The sequence below is a fragment of the Streptopelia decaocto genome (assembly GCF_964273445.1).
Source record: "Streptopelia decaocto genome assembly, chromosome: 7".
Classification (NCBI taxonomy): Eukaryota; Metazoa; Chordata; class Aves; order Columbiformes; family Columbidae; genus Streptopelia; species Streptopelia decaocto.
Genome location: NC_138661.1, coordinates 9,419,477 through 9,438,476, shown reverse-complemented (window position 1 = coordinate 9,438,476; position 19,000 = coordinate 9,419,477). Strand labels below are relative to the sequence as shown.

The 19,000-nt window shown below is 43.0% G+C and overlaps 1 protein-coding gene across 2 annotated transcripts in view; it reads left to right on the top strand.

Annotated features, from left to right (window-relative positions):
• Nucleotides 1-18,742, top strand: part of CEP170B (centrosomal protein 170B) — a 58,748-nt gene extending 40,006 nt beyond the window's left edge. For both annotated transcript variants that reach the window (XM_082059528.1, XM_082059527.1), the window contains 8 exons: nucleotides 2,979-3,228; nucleotides 5,344-5,503; nucleotides 9,370-9,408; nucleotides 9,950-10,093; nucleotides 11,535-11,623; nucleotides 12,738-12,831; nucleotides 13,741-13,792; nucleotides 14,535-18,742. In XM_082059528.1, coding sequence (XP_081915654.1) covers nucleotides 2,979-3,228; nucleotides 5,344-5,503; nucleotides 9,370-9,408; nucleotides 9,950-10,093; nucleotides 11,535-11,623; nucleotides 12,738-12,831; nucleotides 13,741-13,792; nucleotides 14,535-14,770 — 1,064 coding nt within the window. In that variant the 3' untranslated portion in view covers nucleotides 14,771-18,742. The remainder of the gene's footprint in view (nucleotides 1-2,978; nucleotides 3,229-5,343; nucleotides 5,504-9,369; nucleotides 9,409-9,949; nucleotides 10,094-11,534; nucleotides 11,624-12,737; nucleotides 12,832-13,740; nucleotides 13,793-14,534) is intronic.
• Nucleotides 18,743-19,000: the final 258 nt, after the last annotated feature.

The window sequence follows — 19,000 nt, the reverse complement described above, 5'->3', positions numbered from 1 at the left end:
ATTGCAAATAGCGATGTTTTAGGTTTTTTTTTCAGTGACTGTTTTTTGAATTACCAATTGCCATTTGACAGGAGCACATTAGCAATTTTTCTGTTAAATAGGAAGAATTTAGTGCCTTTTCAGTGCTACAAAGATTTCTGTTCTGTTTAGTTTGACTTCTAAGATTCAAACTTTACTCCAAGAGAGCTTACAGTGGTGTTGATGGTAGCTGGTGTCCCAGGTGACAGGTTTGAAGTTACCTGAAACTTCAGGTAACTTCAGGAGAACAAAAAATAAATGCCCTTTTGTTGTGAAAGCTGTTCCCATGTTCTTCCTGTAAATGCAAATGTGGAGCTGGACACTACACGTTGATTGTCCCAGGAATTTTGCGCTACTGTGTGATTTCTTTCCCTTTTGCCATAGGTAAGGCAGGTGCACAGTTGTGTTTCCCCCATGGTGGAGGTTTGGGGGCTGTCTTGTCCCCTAGCTGTGCACTCAGCAGACCCTTGCAATATCAATGTTTCTCATATTGAAATCAGCCTTTAATTAAATAGTGTGGACAATGCAGATGACCACTGTGACCTGGTAATCGGAAATCAGAGATTGTCCCCGACACCTTTGGTCTAAGTCCTGGTCTATACCCATACTTCTTGACCTACCATGGATGTGTCAAAGCAGATGTGTTTGCTTAGGTGTTCTTTAATGATGAGGGGACAAGGGATGGGAAGACACCTTTGGCTGGTTTTCCCAGGCCTGTTGAGAGGGATGGTATTTTCACGCGATCTGTGTTTTTTGTAAGGAGTCATAGAGTTCTGGGTTGTATACTTTTTGTATACTTTCATACAGTTAAAATAATTATCCTTCTTGCAGTATTCATTTTTATTGCATGCTAAAAATGTTATTTGCTGCTTGTTTTGATTTGGATTGTTTTAGTGCATCCAGCTTCCCTTTCAATGATTTTCTTCTTACACATTTGTATATGCATGTAAATCGGAATGTGGACAAGCTAAAAGAGTATGTACAGTCTCTTCTCTTGCCTTTTTTGAGATGATGCTATTATTGACTTCTTGTTAAACAGTAACAAATTTAAAGCAAAATCATGTGGTCAGAGTTTTCCATACAGGAGGCACTCTTTGCACCCTCTCTGCCTTTGGACCACAGACTGCAAATCATTTGGAGAACAATGATCAGTTGGTTTAAATGAATTGGTTTTTGATTTCCAGCGCTTTGTAGCAGCACGCTAACACCTTCCTTTGTGCATAGTTGCAGCAGATGATGCTCATCCTTCCTCTGAATTAGTTTCTCTTAAAATACTAACCTCCTAATTCCTTGATCGGATTGTGGGCCTTGCACAAGCTTTCAGTGTGCTGGTGTGTTTCGTGCTTCCTAGTGCTGCACCAAGTGCATGATGTGTGTTCCTGTACTAATGCTATTATAGATATAATGAATCAACACCTAGCACCCTGTTCCTGGAACAAACATTGATAAACCAAAGTATTGCACTGTGGCATCAAGAGATTTTTTAGCATGATACAAGTGTTGAGTGTCAAAGCCCTGGGAGTAAGGAGGCAGATGTGGCTGATTTATTCAAGGATTTCTTAAAGTGTTTAGCTAATCAGAATAGTTTCCAACTCTCCCAGTGAGAGAAAGTTAATCCTGCTAACAGAGAACAGAATGAACTATCTGGCCATGAGACAAGAAATGCCAGTAGATTGCCTGGCCATCTGAAGTAACTTCGTGTGAAATGCACAGATAACAGAATAATCCAAGTTACCAATTTGGAAAGCTAAGGGCCTTGTCTCCCCTGCTGCTCTGTGTATGTGATTTGTTTACACAGTGTAATTTGAATTGTATGAAGGGCGTTAATTCTGATTTCCTTTGGTGTACAGGGATTGAAAATCAGGCTCTTCATTTCAAAATTGATGTTCAATGACCGGGTGACCTCTTGATTATAAACCTGTATTTAAAATAAATTATGTATCTACTGATGGAGTATGAGCAAATTTATTTTTTCTTTACATATATATATGTATATATATATATATATATAAATGCTAAGACAAGACATTTATATAGCTATAGCCGAGATAGCAATATCTAGGAATACTTTTTTTCACTACACAGTAATTATCTATAGTTTCTACCTGCATCTTATATGCCAAATTACTTTTGTTTGTATGATCTATTATGCTGGCTTAATTTGCTTGCAGTATTTCAGTGTTATAATAATCTTGATAACACAGTGAAGCTTTTAGGTGTTGTAATTTTAAACAACCCGGCTGGTTCTGTGTTTGGTGGGTCTTCATTCTCCAGGGAAGGATGGAAGGGAATGAAGCCGTGTTTGTAGAGAGTGTAGGGAGGCAGCAAACAGCAGGAGCCCAGTTTTCAAATAAGGACATCTCGATCCTTCCCATACAAGGAGGACCTGGGTGTCTCCACATCTGCAGAAGCAGTTGGGAGAATTGGGCAGCGGAGCCAGACCTGACTGGATGAACACATTAATGGTGAATTGTGAGGCAGGAGGTGAATGTGAGGGTGTGGACTCTTGCAAATAACACCAAACACCATAGTCTGTTCTTCACTCAAAGACCCCTCCTTTTGCTTGTACTTTCAGCTAATTGGAAAGGCGTCTGCAGGCTTGAAAATTGGGCTCTTTTTAGAAGAGGACTTCTGTGGGACTATGAGGAGTCTCAAATGTGTGCTACTTATACACAGAGCTTCTGTGCATGGAAAGCCAAGTCTGTGATAATTTACTACATGAAGTTGTTAACACAGTCATTTTACTTTTCCATTGGGATCTCCCACTCTGAATTTGTATAGTGAATGGGAGCCATAGAAGTACTCAGCTTTGAAATAAGCTCTGAGAATGTGCCGTTTGGCTTAAAATCTGCACAGAAACTCTCAGTGTGTTCTCGGGCTTGTTTTGTGTTACCTTTTTGCCCTGTTGTAGTTATTCTTTACTACTGTCCTCGGTCTGAAACCAATTCATTTTTTATAAGCATCAAGGCGGAGACCACAGGGTTCAGATTACACTTCTACTTCGGAGGAAGAATATGGCTCAAATCACAGCTCCCCTAAACACAAACGCTCCCATACTTCAACAGCCACTCAGACACCGAGGTTACGTGGCTCTGGGCTGAGCAAGCAGAAGCACAACGGCAGAGAAACGGATGATGATGAAGATTTTGATGACCACCCAGACCCCTACAACTTCATGGCGCAAACAGCAGAGATCGCAGAAATAGCCAGGTGAGGTGGGGTTTTGTGCATTGACTCATGCTGAAAATGGATTGAGGTTTTTTTCATGTTCAAAACAAATGGAGGGGTGGAGGCAGAAGAAGAGACACTCTCTCTTGTTGCATGTCCCCCATCTCCTATGTATCTGAACATCAGTATGTTCAAACTTGGAAGGTTTTAATGAAGTTTTACAGCCTGTGCTGGTTGCACCATCTCTCTAGCAAACGCCAAGGTGCAGGGAAGATGGGTTGTATCTTGGTTTGTCTCTTGTTCAAGCTGTGGATGGGTATCCTCTTTTAGCTCTGCCAAAAGATGTACCTGTCTATACCTGCTTATCTTTGCTTTCTGCTGGAAGTCACCGTGTGTGCACGGACTGGTTGGTGTGAACTGTCCTAATTCTCTGCAGAGGAAGTCAAATGGATTAGCAAAGACTGAACATGTAAACTGCTGAAGCTGCTCCGCCTGAGGCGGGTGAGGGAGCAGTCAACAGTCACTGCGGGGCAGAAACCCCTTTGCTTTGCACAATTGAATCCAAACAAGAAAATCTGTCTGGGCCCCTGTGTATAAATGAGTCATTTCTTAGCTTGATGTTCCTGGATACGGGGCCTGTTGTGTACTGGTGGTCTGGTGGTTGCCTGGAGGACCTCTCGGCAGTAAAGCAAATAGATTCTTTTTTTAAACAGTGGCATTTGAGGTTTGACATCTCTAATATGCAACTGTGTTATGCCAACTTTCCAGAAATACTGGTCTTCCATTGTACTGGTCATACTTGAAATACCTTTGACTGAGGAAGCCGTCCTCCGTCTTCTTTGGGTCAGCATTTCTACGTCACTCGTGTCACTTGCTGCACTGATCTCAAAAGGGATTTTCTTGCATGAACGTTGCTGTCAGGCTGCTAGAAAGTGTGTCAGCCTCCAAACCAGTCCGTGTTACCTGTGCCACACAAACTCCGCATGCGGGAGACACTGGTTTCCCTCCCGGCAGCGTTCCCAGCTTTGGGTTGTGGCAGCTATAAATAAATGGTTGCGTCAGACTTGTCTGGCGCTGCACATTGCAGGGCTCGGTCACAGAGTCTGCTTCATAATTGCAGTTCTGATTTCCGTTGCTGGTCCCAAATTATCTGGGAGGGGTTTAGAGGAGTCAGAGAGAGTTAAAAGGGAAAATGCGACTTGTTTACCGTAAGTGAATCACGTAATGGATGTGCTGGGTGACAGCTCTATCCGAACCAGCACGGACAGGGAGCACCTTAGGCAGGCATATCAAACTGCTTTTTATTAGTTCAATTATGCATTTTCTTTCTGAGGACATGTTTTGATGAACTGATGGTTTTATCACTTCTCTTGTTTTTTTTTTTTTTTTTTCCATTTAAAGAAAGTGTCTCAGATGAAGCTGGCTAGCTGTAAGATTTATTTTTTTTCTCAGAAACTTTTCTGTAACATTACCACAACAGCTACTTTTGGTCTGAAGGTTTGGGGGTTTTTTTAAGCTCTGCTAGCAACAATCCAGAGACTTAGAAACTATTTCTGAGATCTAGAGCAAGTAAGGTGCAATCACTGAGTATTGACTGGACACCTGTCAAGGGGCTTGAAGTCTCAAGACCTGGTTTCTGAAAACCAGATCTCTCTAAGGTATGCTGTGCTTACCCTGGTAATCCCTCAGCCCTTCTGGAGAACGTGGAGGCATAGTTTGATATATACCACAAGAAAGAAGGAAAGAGGATTTGCTATTTTTTTATTTAAGTAACAAAGAAGTCCCAGGAATAAAAATTGACTGTGTCCTCCTAAAAAAGTGAGAGAGAAGAAAAAATAGAGTGGATGCGTGGGGGAGCAATAACATAAAGCTTCTTTATGGATTGTCTCCAGTACGTTTTGGTAGTGTGTAGTCAGTAGAATTAGCTTTTAATCAAATCTCTACTTTGAAGCTGGGTTCAGGAGGAGAGCAGATGTATTTTGTATGCAGACAGTGTTCCTTGGCACTCTGCCAAGGCACCCCCAAAGCAAACCTGCTCTACATAGCCTCTGCAGAAGTTCCCACAAACTTTTTGTGGCTGCTCTTCTTATATTTTATGAATATGAAGCTTGTCGCATCATGTATCCTAATGACTCTGCTGCTTTCCCTGTGCTTTAGGCTCAGCCAAACCTTGGTGAAGGATGTTGCCATCCTTGCTAGAGAGATTCACGATGTTGCTGGAGATGGGGACTCGCAGAGTTCATCGGGGACGGGACCAAGCACCTCCCTCAGCTCTGTGCCCAACACTCCTGCTTCCACCATATCAGCGAGGGAAGAGGTAAGACCCCAAAGGACAGAAATCTCTGCCTCTGAACACTTGTAAGCATGTGGGGCACAGTTGTGGTGGCAGACCAGGGCAGCATCTGCACTGAAAAACCTTCATCCCTTAAAAACACCACCAGAAAGACTGACCGCAGTCTATTTAGGGTGCTCTTTATTTTGCCTTCCCCTGTGCCACAAGCCACCCTGCAAGAGGTGGGAGTGGGCTGCATGGGTCAAGATCTGGGAAGGTTTAGCGTTTGTTTGGGGCATTCTTACAGTGCCTCCAGAAAGCAGGAGTGCCCCAGTGTCAAAATGTTAGATTCCTCGTACTATTTGCTGAGTATCTCATGGTCTCCAGTTGGATTAATGTTGCTGAAGTTTGCATCTGAGGAACAGGATGGGGTGGGTGTGCGCTGCTGTGCTGCTGTACCAGGGAGCCTGAGCCTCCCTTCTTGTTTATGACAAGGCGCTGATGGCTGTGCGCTCTGTATCAACTCTGTGTTTTGTACTTCTGCTGTGTCCTTTGTGCCAGGGCTGTTGAAACGCTGTGCAGGTGTTTCTTGACTCCTCTCCATCTGTGTATTGATGGGCAAGGGCAGGGGCTCTGCTTTCCAGCCGTCAAGTTAGGCGAGGAAGAAAGCAAGTTAGCTTGGGAAGTGCTGTATTCCAGCACTTGAGTGAAGCTCCCAAACTGCGTAACACAGTCTGTCTGCACTGGAGCAGGGAAGGGAGAGGCAATTTCTTAATTTGGCTCACCAGTGTCGCAGCGCCGGGACTCGGCTCAGCTCAAACTTGGCTGCAAGGTCACCAGGCTGCTCCAGCTGCCAAAGCAAAATTGCCTTTGCTGCTATTTAAATCCAAATTCCCTCCTGTCTACCATCAGTGCAGGCTTAAAATACACAACTCTCTTTATCTGCCATTCAGATGGGCCTTCTGACCCTCTGTTGTGAGAACTGCAGACCTGTCCTAAACAGAGTTCAAAGCTAAGGACCAAACCTGTTACCCTGCCAAGAGAGTACCTGGGGGCTCTGTGACCCTGCTGTGGTTATTACTGAGGGTGCAAAGCAGAAGTTTAGGGAGATACACAGCAGATCAGGGCAGTGTGGCTGTGCTTGTGTTAAGCCAAGGTGAGCTGCAGCCTGCTCAGGGAGGGGTTTTTCCTGAGGCTGTTTGGAGCTGCAGTGCACAAATGTTTCGCAATAACTTTAGGCTCTGAGATAGTGTTTTGTTGCTTTGTTTCCTTGCAAGTGCCACACCTGAAAAACTGCCTTTCTTTTCAAGCAGTTAAGGTGACATGTCTGCCTTACTTCTGACTTGCAAATGAAATGTTTGCTGTGGGTTGGTAATGGCCGGTACTCAGCACTCGCTTCCTTCCAATTTTTTGGCTGGGTGCCACTGAAGGGTACAACCATAAGTCAGCCCATACAGAGGGACACGTCCTCTGCTGCTAGAGGAGAAACACGTGCAAAACACAATATTTTGGTGCAGAAATGATGGTTGTGATGCTGAATGGCAGGATCACAAAGCCAGGATTGCTCAGACCCAGGCGAGTTGGGGGTTTATCTGCAATGTGGCTTCACAGTGCTGCTGTTGGGACATACCCGTCATCCCTTCACCACAGTCAGGACAGCAGTTGTAGGGCTGTGCCGCACTGTAGGCAATGCTCCCAGCAGTACCCAGTGGTTGACCAGTTTTTGAGATCTCACAGTGGTGTAAAGGAAGAAGCACTGGCAGGAGCCTATGAAGACAGATCAGGAGCCATAATATTTGGTGTCTTCAGCCAGTGGTGACTGAAACCACCCTAAAGGCTTTAAAGTAGATCCATTCCAAACAGGGTTGGATAGCACCCTGATTTCAGCAGGGCCGGTGGCTGGGAGCACATTTGGGTTACATCCAAAATGCCACTGCACATCAGTGGAGCTTCCCTGTGTTAGCGATAGCCAGGAGCAGGTTAAATCAGCAGGAGTTTCTGCTGGCGACGCTGAGATGTGAAGCTGAATCCTGAATAGCTTGGGATGCTGAAAAGTGCAGCTTGGGGGTCACATTATGAATGGGAGAAATATAAACTGATGTGGGTTTAATAAACACACATCTCGTCTTTGGAACTGGACTAGAATCAACGGACATGCTTCCCTCCGTCTAGGTGCTGCTTAATCTGTGCTAAAATAATTAGTTGGGCTTATTGCAGGGAAGCTGCTAGGAAGTATCTGAAGATCAGTCTGTGTGATGCTAAGCACTGTGAATTTTGTGAATGTGTATTAAACAACTTTATATTAAATATCCTAGGAAAGGACATAATAATGAAAAATAGCTGCTGTGGTTATAGTAGTTATGTATTGAAACATCTGATAAAGGAAGTGTATGAACAAGAAATGTTTGCTGCGTGTGACTGTCTCGTATACCACTCTGGCTGTTGCAGTGTTGTGTGCCGTTCTGGTAGCTCTCAATTTTCTACTATTACATATTTATATCTGTTCTAAAAAAGTGGGGAAAAATGCAGGAAAAATAAGTACTGATGCTGGAATCACTTTTGAGGGTTTAATGCTGTACCAGAAGCTTCACTTTGGACCAGTGTGTGGCACAGCAGTTGTCAGCCTCAAATGAGTTGCTTTTCAAATTACTTTTGTTACAAAGCTTGGTTAAAGATTAAAATAATGAGTGTTCTCTTAACTTTTAAGATGGAGCCTTAAATGTAAACCTTAATCTGCATGTCCTGTCTTTTCAGGTCCAGTGTTGGCTTTTCAGTTTCCCCAGTTCATGTTGGGAGCCGTTTTGTTTGTTTTTGTAGCCCCAGCTGTATAGTTTATAATAACCCAGATTCTTTGCATACTGAGCTGAGTACTGCTACAAATTAAGCAAAAAAACCCAAAACAAACAAACAAAAAAAGAGTTCAGCAAGGATGAAACCTTGATGATTCCTGTCTACCAAAGGCAGGGGTTGTTTGGGAAGCCTTGGGTTGTGGGTGTGTGGGTTTTACAGGACTCAGCTTTCTGCACAGCCGAGCAGCTGCTGTGAATGTAGTCAAGTGGGTCACCCCACATCACTGGCCACTTCTGCAAATTTTAGCTCTGCATGGAATCGTTTTGCTTGGTCTTTTTTTTTTTTTTTTAAAGTTGATAATGATATAGCAAAAACCCAAGAGCCCAGTTATGTTTGTTAAGTTGTTGTTTGACATACTCAGTATGAGTGGTGGTGTGACAAGCGGAAATACTTACGGGTGTGACAGAACAGAAGGTGTGAGGAGAAGAGAGCAGGTGACATATGAAATCTCCTGATGATGGTGGAGCAGGTGCTGTCCTCACTGTGTTTTCAGCTGGTTGTGCTGAGAACTACTGGACTGTAGGAATATCTCCTTCCCTTCTGGCACTGTTTCACTGCTACAAGCAGCCTGACTTACTGTTTCTGCACTTTGCAAAAAGATGCTTGAAAGGGAGAAGCTGATTAGCTAAATATCTTGGTTGTTGTGCCACTGTGCCATCATATCTCCTGCCTTCTGCCTGTGTGTAACCCAAGTGCTATTGCACAGAGTGTGGGGAGCCCGGACCTTGGATGGCACACGGTCTCCTTGCAAGAGCCGTGTGCTTTGCCAACCAAAGGGCCACGTGGATGGGTTGTTCAGCCCCTTCTCTGTGCTCCGAGGGCTGCTGGATTTCACTCAGCACAGTCCATTTTGCAGTAACTGGGAAGCTGCCCAAGGCCACAGAGACGGTTGGTGACAAGGACCTCATGGGCTTCAGTGCATGCGGGGGGTGGGCATCGAGCCCTGGTCCTCAGGAATGCGCTTTTGGGAACGTCAACACAAAATAACCACGTGTTCTCTTTGATACTTGCTGTCACAGCCATTCACTAGCATTGATCTCTTTGTTTCTGTTTTAACACAGATTGCTCGTAGATCTTTTCGGCTGGCATATCCATCTCAGGTGCACTTTCCATCCCATTATTTTTATATCTCTGTCTTGTCACTGTTATTTTCCTCCCCTTCTTTTAGTTTTTGCCTGTCAGTCAACCAGTCTTGTCTTTTCTGTTCTTCCTGTTAATTATTTGTGTTATCAGTGGTTTTATATTGCTTTTTTCATCTCTCCCATGTGTTACTAAATGGTTTCTGATTAATTTTAGTGTGGCTTTAATGTTGCATTGATATATTAAAACATAAGATATGGGAAAACTGGCCCTTTTTGAGTTTTAGCTAAATTCAAAAAAGGCAAAGATGTACTTTCAACTATGCGCTCAAGACTCAAAATTATAGTGGAATAGCTCCACTAAGTAGGACTACTCCAGTGGGTAGATGCTTGCAGGATTGGGGTCTAGTAATTTGCTTAGGAACCCATACCTGTCTGAACAAGATGTAAATGAATCAGTGTTTCTCTGGGGCTTGCCTGAAAATCTGTAATACCTGCAGTGAGTGCCTGTGTGCCTCCTTCCCTGCTCATTTTTAATGACTCATTACTCATTGTTTCCAAGTTGGTGCAGCACATTCCAGAAGCAAGTCTGAACTACCAGAAGGTGCCTCCGGGATCAGTGGAACTGAAGGATTTTGACCAAAATATGAACGATAATAGAGAAGAGGATCCCTCAAGAAAAACAAGGACAAGAAACCGTGAGGAGGCAGGCCACCTTTTTCTTTACTTTATTTGTGACATTTCTTTAAGCTGCAGTATATGTGCCTAGTCTTTCTAAACTGCCAAAGGAGGCTACTAAAAAAAAATGGCTTTTAGCCTTGACTTGTAGGTGTAGCATAGTGTTTAAAAATAAAAGGGGGGGTGAAACAGAATCACCCTACTTGCCCATACTGACTGGAAGTTTCCTCTCTTGTGTAAAACTCCACTCGTTTGGGAGGAGGCATTTAGTGTCAGAGCCCACTTGAGCTATTTCACAGTATCACAGTATGTTTGGGATTGGAAGGGACCTCAAAAGATCATCCAGTCCAATCCCCCTGCTGGAGCAGGAATGCCTAAGTGAGGTCGCACAGGAACATGTCCAGGCGGGTTTTGAATGTCTCCAGAGAAGGAGACTCCACAACCTCCCTGGGCAGCCTGTTCCAGTGTCTGTCACCCTTACTGAGAAGAAGTTTTTTCTCAAATTTAAGTGCTATTTCACTGCTATTTTAAAGAAAACCACAAAAATCTCAACTTTGAAATCTGCGGCGCGGATAGAAAAATAAGATGCCATGAAACTGCAACCGGCATCCTGATTAGAGCTGCCCATGGAGCAGCAGTGGCAGAATCTGGACCTTAGGAGGAGTTTCTGCAGCTGGGCTGGAGGGCTGCGGCGCAGCTGGATGCTGTGCTGTGCAGACAGCAAGCCGCTTCTTCTCCATCGCCCCCTCCAACATACGCAATTTGATGCAGGTTTTCTGGGCTGTGGGAGCAGGGTAGTCACTGTGATGATGCTCAAGGTTGAGGAAACCTGAAACTCAAGGTGTAGCGAGGTGATGGTGCTGGGGAGAACTGGGAGGTACTGGTCCTATCCCATGGCTGGTGGAAGCAGTGTCCTGCTGCTGTGGACAGGTGCCAAGGCTGAATAAAAGGTGTGGGTTCAGAGTGCCCTCAGCTGATATGGGCTTTCCCGGCAGAAGCCGGGGAGCCCTGCTGAGCCACAGGGCTTGAATATTTCAGATTTCTTGGTTCTGTTTTTAGTAAAGCAGACTGTAACGTGGTGTGATACCTGGCTGTGAAGGTGACTTGAACTCATATAAATCACATTAGATGGTTTCTTGCATTGTGATTTGGTTTTTGGGGGTTTTTTGGGGGGGAGCTGCCTGTGAGTCTTGGAAAGCCTTCAGCTTTTCTTTCAGAAATGTTTAAAATACTGGCGTTACTGCAGACCGCTATGTCTCTCTGTCTCTAGAAAAAAAATCTGAATGAGTTAGTATTTTTTTGCCAAAGTGCTGCAACAAAGCTGCACATCATCTTAATCTCTCTTGAGCTTCAAGTATTATCCACATAGATAAAGATGTTTCAGTGGAGATCACTTACTGTAAAAAATTTCCAGTTTTGTAATATGCCACTTTTGCTAAAAAGTTTTCTGATTTGCCCTTATATTTTAGGTGATATTTGACAATCTGATGTTAAACCCGGTGTCCCAGTTATCACATACAATCCGTGAAAATACAGAAAACCTAGCTGAAAAAATGAAGTAAGTAACTTTGTCTCTACCCTGAAATGTTGTTACTTGCTACTTGTGGAAGATAATAAGCAGCTGAGAGCAGCCTCACAATTACATGCCCTGGTTGTTGTGGGGGATTTTAACTTCCCTGATGTTTGTTGGAAGGGCCACTCAGCCAGCCAGCCACAGTCCAGGAGGTTCCTCCAGTGCGTTGATAACTTCCTGATGCAAAGGGTGAAGGAGCCGAATAGGAGAGGTGCACTGCTGGATCTCATCCTCGCTAACAAGGAGGGTCTGGTGGAAGCGGTAAAGGTTGAGGGCTGCCTTGGCTGCAGCGACCATGAAATGGTGGAGTTCGGGATCTCATGTGGCAGGAACAGAATAGCAAGTGGGATTACAACCCTGGACTTCAATAGGGCCAACTGTGGCCTTGTCAAACGATTGTATGGGGAAATCCAGTGGGAAAGGCTACTTGAAGGTAAAGGGGCTCAAGATAGTTGGTTGGCATTCAGGGAGTGCTTCTACCAGGCTCAAGATCAGAGCATCCTGACACGTAGGAAGTCAAGGAAGGGAGCCAGGAGACCCGCGTGGTTAAACAGGGAGCTGCTGGGTAAGCTCAAGGGGAAGAGGGGAGTTTACAGGTCATGGAAGGAGGGGCTGGCCACTTGGGAACAATATAAGGCTGTTGTCACTTCAGAAAGTCTGGTTGTCAAGACACAGGGAAGCTAGAAGTAGGAAACTGTGTGTGTAGTGAACAAGGGGTAGTATGATTATTTGCCATCTCTTTTCCTCATATGTTTGCCCATTGAAATTTTCATGCTGGATTTGTAATGCCTGTTGCCTTAACCCTGAAATATTGCCTTTGCAAACATACAGCAGAAAATTGGTAGATTGTCTTCTCTGTCCCAAGGCTCTCGGAGAGCCTGCAGGTCACCAAGCTTGTGAAGTCTCTTCAAAGCTTGTAGTTCTAGAAGAGATCAGTTAGGGAAGGACTTTGGATTGTTCCTAAATCAGCTCAAAGGCGCTTTGTCCAGTTGCTAATCCACTAATCTCCTTTGTTGCCACATCTTGTGATAATTAAGTCTTTTAAACAAGCAGCTTTTGGATGGCAATTTTAAGACCTGCTCCACTTCTTGTGCTGCAGGATTCTGTTTCAAAACTCAGAAAGGACCTGGGAGGAGATGGAGGCCAAAATTAATTCAGAAAATGAAGTGCCAATTCTGAAGACATCTAACAAGGTAAGACCATACAAACAAATGAAATATGGAGGGCCTTTGTCCATGAAGGCTTTGTAAGAGACCAAAATAACAAGCTCTAGCCATTTTCAAATAATTTTCTGAAATTTCTAGTCCATTTGCATGTGTTGAACTGCTGGTTTTTGTTGCTGTTTGAAGGGTGACAAAATGTGTTCCTTCAGCTGTTGGGTTTTACCACACTCTTCCCCTCTCCCTTTGTGATTCGTCTTCAAAGACCCAGTCCCTTAGCAGGTGTTCAAGTTCAGGGTCGTTAGGCCTCATTTAAACGTCTACCAAAGCTTCACCTGCCATGTGGTTGCCACAGCTTCAGTCCTACACAGTTGTTTGTCCTGGATCTTTGTTTTCACCTGTAGCAGTTTGATAATAGGTCGAGAAAAAAGCTTCAGTCCCAGGGTGGTGTTTGTGCTCGTGACCTCCTGTTGGTGAGGACTGTGAGTGGGGAGTTAAGTACAATAACGGACCCAGCAAATCTGATTAATCCTAAATGTACATTTAACACCGTGCAGGACCTGTGTAGCTCGGTGCTACAGCAGTATATATGTGGCCAGTTGCTTTGTCTGGTCTAAGAGTTGAGTTTACAAATATCTTCGCGTATTCGGCATTAAGGAGGAAGTGGAGGAGACTTTGTTCAGTTGACCTGACCAGCATTTCAAATCTAAAAACCACTGTGGCTGTGAACTGGGTGGTGGTGTAGCACTTGGTGAAATGATGCAGAGCAAAGGTCCCCGTGCACCTCGATACAGACAACTAGCTTCGTCTTTTCTGTTAAACAAGCAAGGCTGGAACTGACTCCGAATCTTCTTGATTAGATAAGGCAGGAGTAAGACTACATTCCTGCATCAGTTGAGTACTTTGTTGCTTAATTTTCTATTCTCATGCATTTGCTTCTAGGAAATCAGTTCTATCCTGAAGGAGCTCAGGAGAGTTCAGAAACAGCTTGAAGGTTGGTCATTTAAAATGTTCTTTTATTTTTTTTAATCTCAGATGCCAGTAACTTGCACAAAATAAAATAATGTGGCTTGATGTACCAGTGAAAGATGGGAAAGGACGCAGAAGTTTAGTTTGTTAGCACGGTGCTCTCTGACAACTGCATATGGAATGAACACTAGATTATCTTGTGCTGCCAAATTTTTGAGAAAGTTGTTGACTCTTGAAATGTGGAAGCTGTTGCTGTGGAAATGTTTTGTTTGTGGTAATTAGTATATTCCCGTAAGATGAATGGACAAAGGTCTGTTTAGCTGAAATAATATTTGACAGCTCTTTCAGCTAATAAGCTGTGCTATGCTTTTTGAACTTCAGTTTTGCCCAGAGAGCTCTAGAAAAGGCAAGACAGGCTCTTGCATCATCGAGAGGCTTAATAAAGACATACTAAAACATAAAGGCATCATTTGGGGTTTGTGCTTAAAGCTTGCAATTTGGCTGCTGCAGTTTGTCTTTCACAATTTAACCAGAAAGTTCAGTGTCCTTGTAGCTTCAGTTTGCGAGACGTTTTGCTTGTTAAAGCAGCTTAGGCCTGAAGGTACTAATGAAGAAAATATCGTGACTAAAATGAATGAGAGTACTGCCTACAGTTCTGCTGCCTTCAAAATGAAGGTAACAACCTTCTGTTTAGAAACTGCTGAATGCTGCTCATATGTCTCTCTTTTTTTTTTTTATTCTTTTTCTTTTCTTCTATTTTTCCCCAGTCATAAACGCTATCGTTGACCCTACTGGAAACTTGGATGTAGTTGCCAGTAACAAAGCATCTTCTGCTGCTAAACAATCTACAGCCACTAAAATCAGGACTGCTAACACTTCTGGGCCCACACTGGAGACTTTGTCCCCAGCACAGATGAGAAACTACACGCAGAAATCGAACTGTGGGTCTTCTAGCTTACAAGATTCAAATTTCATTCCAGACGGAGAGAAATATGTGATCTGATACAATATTTTGTATTGCTATCATATTGTAATCTACTGTCGCATTAGTATTGTGTATGAGTGGTTTGTGGGCAGTTTGTGTGAAGCAGTTGTTTAGATTGCTAACACATTGCACAAAACAAAATATAATCTATGCTGTGAGGGTGGATGGAAAGTCTGTTTATGCCTTTTAAACAAGACGAGCACTGTGGAGCAGCACATATTCAGCATAGAGGCAAACTGATTTTTAGAAAATTACTCACTTATTCTTCCAGCGTGCCATAAGAAAACAGGCTTTCATACACTCCATTCAGTACTGCCGAAGCTAAAGTGTTCTTGCATTGGCCTGTTTATAATTATTCAGTTGTAATGAGGCACAACTTAAAAAACCACTTTTTTTGGTACTGTATTCAGTTTATTTGTTTGTTTGGGTTTATTTCAAAGTGTACAAGTGAAGCATATGTTGGAATCAATGTGCATATCCAACAGAATGATGGTGCAATATCGCGGGTTTCTAGGAGAAACCCTCAGTGCAGTTGTGTAAAGTCCTTTTCAGCAGTTGTAAAAAGGCAACCACACTGAAGCTCTGCATCCTTTTTTTCAGTCAAATGCCAAAACAAGACAGAATAAACCCTCTTGTTTTTTCTCTTGGGAAAGTGTAAAAATTACTAATGCTATGAATGTAAAAATTACTAATACTTTTGATGGTGTTTCAGGCCCAAAGTTTGAGGCAGGTACAAAAAGTCAGATTTTACAGTTTAGCTTACCAAATTTTCATTATTTCGGTACAAATATTGTCTTTAAGCTGCTTTTTTTTAAAAAAAAAAAAAAAGTATACTGACTTCTTACAATGAGCCACAAATGCTCTTGGTTGGGCCAGAGACTAAGATGTTTGCAATTAGCTGATTGTTAGGAAAAACATCTGTTCCAATGGCTCATGTAATAAACTTAATTGCACAGTTGCTGTGAACTAGTGCTCACTTGACAGCACTGAAAAGAATAATGGCTTAAATGTAGCTCCACCGTGATGGCTGGTTCTGTTATGAGTTTCTTTTTCAATTCAGAGTTTCTTGAAGACCATTTTGTGGTGTTCCTCAGAAACTATTCAACAGTATTGAGCTCTGCTACATTTGGGATTTTTGTCTGGATTTTATTTTTGGTCTGTTATAATCCTAGAAACACTAAGGATTATGTGCAGTTGCACTGAGCAATTTCTTGTTTTAAAAAAGTTGGGTTTTGTATTCTGTCTTTCTGTTAAATCGCAGAACACTAACCAATTTTTGTTTCTTCAGGAACAAAAGTTTTGGTTTTGAGGGGACCTCTTCCAAATGTGTTTGCTCCCAGTTTTTTCTGTCTTGTATCGATTCCTTTTTCATTCATTCGGGTTAATAAACAGTAATCAGGTAAAGAAATTCTTTTGTAGCTGCAGAGGATGCGTTTACTGGGAAAGGTGAGCAGATGAGTTCCACTTTGCCCTCATACAGTGTGTAGTTTAACCAGTGAAAATGGTTTCCCAAGTTTGACTGCTTCTTGTGTGCTGACTTTATATTTTGGGGTGAGTAGTGGATTCCTTAGTTAGCTTCAGTAGTTACCTGAGCTTTTCTGCTAGAATGTCATAACAGTGGGAACCTGCTAAAGTAGTTTAAATAAATAGGGATGCTCACAAAGTCTTTGATCTCACTAGTGAAGCCCGTGATTGCTTTCCTGGTGAAGCCAGTGGGAGCTTTCTATCCACTTCAGCAGAAACAGGATTGTTCCCCAAATGGGAGTCTGCCAACAGGCCATTAGTGTCTTTTGAGTGTGCAAGATGCTGGCTGGTAAACAGTAGGTGCAAATATCCTTCCAAGATTTCCAGTAGGTTATAAGACTCATCTGCCTGTGTGGGGATACTCTTCCATGAAGATTTCGCATAGATGAATGCAGAGTAAAAAAAGAATTTGCTCTTGATGTTCTTCTGCCTGTAATATGCGCACTATCTGAACGTGTGCATTCAGTCATTTATTCTGATCTGTCTTTTCTTGAAATACCTGACTGTGTCCTTGATGAATATCGTAAGTGGTGGTATCATTCCTGACAAATGAGACACAATTTTTGGAGCCCTTCTTGGTTAGGGTTTGAACCGACCAGGTGCTACCCCAACTCACTAGGAGTTGAAGGACCTTCACAGATAAGGTGTTGCTGTTAGTTTCTGTTTTGCTGTAGAGACACGTGAATTACTCAGACATCTGACTTTTAGTGTTGGTTACCCATGTTCCCACATCTTCATGGCTATGCTCTAGTGGATTTTGTTCCTCTACACCATGCCCTTGATGGGACTTCTGTTTACTTTCACATGAAAATTGCTTGATTCTTCCTTCATTCACAAACACATCAGGGATGGATTTCTCTTCCTTGGTTGCTCTATTCTGAACATGAGGGAGAGCCCGCAGACACTTTACATCAGTGAAATCAACCCACAAAATATGGTACCTCTTCAAGTGACTGATAAGGGTGCAACAGTCAGTGTCTGTTTATAATTTGGAAATGTGTGTGTGAAAGGGGAGGGAGGATGTGCAGCTTGATTTGTTTGATTTGCAACTCAGCCAAACTATAAAACGCTGCTATGTCCTGACACAACATCCATCCTTGGATCTTTGCATTTAGAACAGTTTTGCTAGACAATGACGAAACACAACGTATTTTTTTCTTGTATTCGCTGCTTTGGAAGTACAACCCATTTGCACTTGTCTGCTCCACATAAGCCAAAGAGCGAGGCACCTGACTGTAGCTCCCTCAGTCACTGTTCACTCTTACAAGCAGTACTGTATGGAACCACAAAAACATGCCTCTGTGTGACCCCGGTGTGACTGTCACAGATGTGGTGTGACTGTCACAGATGTGGTGTGACTGTCACAGATGTGTCGTGATGCCTCTGGGTGGCCCAGGGTCAGTGTTGGCTGATCCCAGAGCTGCGCATGGGCCTTGCGTTAAGCTCGGTAGGGGTGACACTGCCCCGTGGGTCACTCTCGTACCATATTGCTGTCTGTGTGTTGTGTCTGACTAAAGAAATGTAATGGAGGGTGGGATTTTCAAAGTCTTAGGGAAGACAAGTGCTCAGGTCCTTTTTTTGGGTTTCCAGGCTCTCTTGGGTGCCTAATGCTGTGAGCACCTTTCAAAATCCCAGCCCTCAGCTCCTCCAGTATACTTGAAAATCATGTTCTCAGTTCGATGCTTTCAAATGTAAAAACCTGTTACTCTGTGCTCATGGCGTGAATGTAAATTCCAGCGAGAATGTACGAGCTTTGTGAGCAGGGACCCAAATGGATCTGTGGTGATGTCCCGTCGTGGTCGTGCTCCAGGAGAAAAGAACGTCTGCATCATCTTTGAGTATTTTAGTAAAGGTACAACTAGTGGAATGTTTACATACAGCCTACTGAAAAAAAGAGGAGACAAAAAAAAAAAAGACAAAGTGTAAAGTATTTAAGTGCAAGATACTACTAGTTTTTTCTTGTTTTGCAGATCACAGTAGCTATTTTTGAAGTTCCGTAAATGTGTATAACTTTTGCAAAGACCAGACAGAGCTACCTGTTCACTCTCAATGTGCCCCGTGCTGAATTGTGCCTATTTCACTCTCTGCTGTTGTTATGCTGCTGATTCTGCTGTTCTGAACTGTTCACTGGATCATTCCATTTGCATGCAACACAAATGCAAGCTGAGCTGTCTGAGAGTAAAGCTGAAACACGTTTGTATAACTTGAATCAATTAATGACTTTCTCTTTTCCACACCCTCTTGAAATGCTGTGTATAATTTTGATTTGTTTCTCCTGCCCTGATTTTTTTTTTTTTCACTTTTTTTTTTTTGAATGGTAATTTATTTTTGTTTGGATTATAGGCAGTATCTGTACATTTTGTTTCAAGGTGATATTGTGGACGTCTTTAAAAAGCAAATTGTTATTTTATATAATTTTATCATAAAATTGCTCTAATAAATCATTCTTTTATCATGTGACAATGATTCTGGGTTTTGTATGTTAATTTGGGGGGAGGGAGTATGTGTTTGGTGGACTAAATTTTTCAACTGCCTGTTTACATTGATGTCAAATACAGAGTAATGAAAGAATTGTCAGCAACTGAAGAGTCACGGTGTAGCTGGGTCCATCCTGGTGACACCTTTGGCTGGGGCAGATCCCTCTGCAGTCGTACTGGAGTCCCCTTTTCCCTGTCGCCACCGTCACAGGGTTGAAGTTTGGAAGTCCCCGTCACCCCGTCTTGC